The sequence below is a fragment of the Crocodylus porosus genome, unplaced genomic scaffold (assembly GCF_001723895.1).
Source record: "Crocodylus porosus isolate Cpor-Errol unplaced genomic scaffold, CroPor_comp1, whole genome shotgun sequence".
NCBI lineage: Eukaryota > Metazoa > Chordata > Crocodylia > Crocodylidae > Crocodylus > Crocodylus porosus.
The window spans coordinates 51,222,179-51,226,640 of record NW_017728950.1 but is presented as its reverse complement, the minus strand read 5'-3'; the positions used below and the strand labels follow the sequence as shown (position 1 = coordinate 51,226,640).

The following is a 4,462-nucleotide window of genomic DNA, read 5'->3' as shown; positions in this document are numbered from 1 at the left end:
CCACCCATTTTAAACCCAGAAATACAGCAATGAAGCCACTCTGAGCATGCTCCCTGCCACCTCTCTTATTCAAGCCAAACTGATAGATCATGAAAGCAGTGGCCATTTGTGACCTTACTGCAACTTCATCTCTTCACTTATAAGTTGGCTCACGGAGTAGAAAGGAATGCTCAACTACTGCTTTCACAACTGCTGCAAAAACAATATAGACATACCAAAAATCCTACAAGGGCATCCCAGTAAGAATTCCTAGGAGAAAAAAAGGTGGCTAAATACATTTATAACTCAAGTATACAGAAGACAATTCAGCTGGAAAGAAAAGACTCAACATAAGGAAGAAACAGCTTAGCTCAGAGAGTAGCAGACACCTGAAAACAGGAAGATGTGATTGTAAAAGCCTAAACCTTGGCAGAAGAATTCAAGAGCAGGTGCAAGACCTGAAACTTTTAGCCTTTATTTTAAAAGAGTAGTTTTGAAGTTAAGAAGACTGCTTCATATACTAAACATGCCAGTCACATCTTAAATTTGTATTAAAATAATTTAATTATTTAGTATTAATAGGAATAAGATTTATTGATATACTGTGGATAAAAATAAATTGGCAAAGTTAATCTAAATAATTTTGGAGCAGCAAAAAATTAAAACGATAGCTATACGTCTGCCACACTAAACTTGCAAGTTGTGTAATATATTCTTTACAAGTAGGAGTTTTATGCTAATACAATGGGGAAAAAAAGACATGGAGGTATAATATTCTGGGAAGGAGACTGAGGCGTTGGAGATCAGCTTTCAAGTAAAAAGTCATTACTTTAGTTTAATTCCAGTTGGAGAAAGAGGCAGTTAGGTTTTCTTTGTTCAAACAAATTATTCAGAGATGGGATAGTGACATGCCTTTGGCATATTTTTTGTGATTATAGAAGGATTTTTGTTTGCATGCCCTTCTTTTCTCTTATTTATTAAAATTAAATTGTCACAAAATAATCATAATTATTATTGATATCATTATATGGATTAGGACCATTATTAGTTTGGGTTTACATGCTCTGTACTCACCCCTTTGATTTTCTTTACTATCCAGGATATTCCATTGCTTCCATTTCCTGCTTTCAGTTTGTACTGACACCTTGCCTTGATTCTTTCCTGTAGCCCAGATTTCAAAGGATTGTTTACAGGACTACACATTATCTTCTACAGATTGGAATTTCAGAGGTTTTGGCAGCTTTACAAAAGCCTTATCCCTGTTGGGGTTTTATATCTTGAAGATGGAGATATTTTGGAATCATTCTTAAAGGCAGGGCATGTATTAGGAGTAGCAATTAGGGATGGGCCCACACAAAAACCAAGCATTTGAACACTTCTGAGCCATGAGGGTTTAAAAAGATCAAGGTAAAATTCTGTGACCTAGGTCCTCTTCTAATATTCTCATAGGTTAGCATTTATATACTGCTTTCCATGTTCAATTCTCAGTGCAAACTTTTAAGTATTTATTATTTAACTACACATTTTCATTTGCAGAGGCAATATTTTTCTACTATACATGATAAGTAAATGTGTGATTAAGATATCAGTATCAAACAGGGATTTTTTTTTAAAGAAGAATTGGAAACTTAATGAAGAAATAAACGTTTTATTATCTAAGTTGCATGCCCTGGGTTAAGTAAATTCTCCATAAAATAAATTGTAATTGTAAAGCTCAGTAGAAAAATGTACAACTGAGAGAGTCCTGACAACTATGTAAAAAGCTGTCAAACCTAAGAAACCCGAGTCAAGGAGAACAAGCACATTATTAAAGTGTGTACGTGTATCACTTGTATGATATACTTTTCTTCTGATTACTTTTGCCTATAATTTAAATTAAGTAATGATTTTAATCTGAAAATACTTACTTTTAATTTCTATTCACTGAAGTTACAAAAATTCTCTTTACAGCTATTAATAAATGTTGTTTCTTTTAATGCTCATTGTAATACTATAATTTCACACTTTATTATTATTCTATATATTTACTGTTCTTATATATTTATTGTTCTTGTGGATATATTAGGTTACTCCACTGATATTATCCCTGTCTTTTATATTTAACCAAACTCCACTCAGCTTTACTCAATAGTGTCAATATTGCACAGTGGCAGAACTTGCCTCAAATATAAGTTAAGTATTTTTTCAGACCTTTCCAGGTCAAATCATTTAGCTCATCTCCTCAGATACTGGATATTATTTAATGACATCTTATTAAATTATGCAAAGTTATTTAGTCTTCCCATACTCTGATTTGAGCCAATCAAATGTTGATGAAAGATATGTAAATAACTTTGCATTGTTGCTCTTAGGGATATTTCGTTGGGACTACAGTTAGCTGTAAGTGTTGAATTCCATTCAGTCTTCCACCTTGCTCCTCATAGAACACATTAATATAGTGCAAAATGAACCAACAGGTTTTTCTGTGTTGCTGGTTATATTTTTCCCCTGAAATGACTACTTACTAGCTTCATTCTGTAGAGCAGTTTCCTCTTTTTCAATTGTTATTAATAAACTTTCTGTAAGGTCTGTTCTTTTGCCTACAACTGCAAAACCATTCCAAACATACATCATTTCCTGCCAAAAAGAAACAAAACACATGCATCAGTTTTATACATGGATCAATTTCACTTAAGAATATAATGTGGATAGCTATACTGAACATTTTCTGAGCACGTTAAAGGTACAGGTGTGCATGCACACACCCCAACCAACCCACCCGAAATACCAGGTAATGGGAGGAAAGGGTAAAAAAAAAAAAAAAAAAAAAGGAAAGAAAGAAAAAAAAAAAGCACTGCAGAATGTAACCCTGCTTTCAGTCTCACTGCCTGACAAAAAGAGTACCAGTGAGGGTATGGGCCATACTCAAACACTCTGCATGGATAGCAAATAAAGTCTAGTTAACACTAGGAGTAGTCAGAAGATTAGGGCGTGCCCAGATAGCACAGTATCATCATAGATTTAGCTGTTAAAATCTCTTGGAAGTCTCTGCTTGTCATATGTAAACTTGAATTTTTCAACCAGATTTTTGTGGGGATGAAAGAAAGCACATCTGTGATTCAAAAGACAAGTTACAATTGCCATATTTCAAGTTTCTGCTCCAATGCATGCTGATGCTAACGCATCAGAAAGATAAGGTCATTCTTGGAAACAACTGAACAGTTTTGTCCGAAACTTTCCAAAAAAAAATCACCCTGAAGCAGATCTCCTTCATGGAAAATTTTGACCAAAACACCTAATGTGTTGTAAAAGGTGAAGTAGGTGAAACACAGGTCTTAAGAGAAGTGCTGAGTAACCCTGATAATAAACAATTACTATACCAGCCAATATTTGTCTACACAATATCCAAAATGTTACCTTTGCAGGAAATTTAACTAAGCAAAGAACATGGATAATACTTGGGGATATATTTTGTTAGGCTATCAAAAACAGGTTGTTGCCTAATAAAGCAGTCAGGACACTGAAAACTGCTTTTATTTAAAGACCAAATGGCTGAATGGCAGCTTTTCCAAAATATAATTTAATGTTCATTAACTGCAAGATGTAACAAACAGGCCAAAGTATTAGCATTTTCTGTTGATGAAGACAAATTGGATTTCCCCTGCAAACATTGTTCTATCCCTGTAGCCTACCTTCCAAATAACCTTAGTTGTTAATTGAACAGATCAAGCTGACATGTGAAAAAAGAAAATTACTGCATACTTTAATTTTGTATTAACAGCATGAATTCCTGTTTGGATGTATTATCTACTTAAAGTGCTGTAATTTCCTATTGTTTGAGGAAGAATCATAGCCCACATGCTGAGCCAGACCTTAAATGATGAGTTTCCATCCAAAATTAAGATAGTACTCATTGATTCAGCAAAGATTCAGCATTTGTCAACTAATATCATTTACTATGATATTAGTATCTTAAGACAAGATCCTAATATTTTTTCCCTGAGCAATTATCAAAGCTTTATACTTTGCATATACAATCGTATGGAACAAGTTGTTGAAATATATTGTTCTCATATACAGTTCAGAATTCGAGGAATATATACAGCTGGAAGGGACCACAGGAGGTCAGCTGGTCCAGCTCACGACTCCAGGCAAGAACATCCCTGTCTAGGACATTCTAGCAATATGCTTGTCTTGCCTAAAAATTTCCAAGGATGGAGATTCCACAACACTTCTAGGTAACTTGTTGCAGTATTTAACCATCCTCAAAAGTAGAAAGTTCTTCCTAATATCCAACCTAAGCCTCCCACATCACAATTTAAAACTGTTGTTCCTGTTCTCTGTGGAAGTGACATCCTCTTTCTAACCATCCAATGCCAACGTGAATCCCCCTTCAATCTTTGCTTCTCCTGACTAAATAACCCATTTTTCCAACCTCTTCTTATACATCAAGTTTTCTAGACCTCTTGGCTAGGGACAGAAGTTGCACATAAACCAGTTTAAG

General features: G+C 34.5%; 1 protein-coding gene across 1 annotated transcript in view; it reads right to left on the bottom strand.

The window, feature by feature from the left end:
• The window catches only part of TTC39B (tetratricopeptide repeat domain 39B), a 71,093-nt gene that overhangs the window by 7,099 nt on the left and 59,532 nt on the right, over nucleotides 1-4,462 (bottom strand). The window contains exons 14-15 of the mRNA XM_019554739.1: nucleotides 2,484-2,595; nucleotides 1,054-1,140 (exon numbers count right to left, since the gene is read on the bottom strand). Of these exons, the coding sequence (XP_019410284.1) occupies nucleotides 1,054-1,140; nucleotides 2,484-2,595 (199 nt within the window). The remainder of the gene's footprint in view (nucleotides 1-1,053; nucleotides 1,141-2,483; nucleotides 2,596-4,462) is intronic.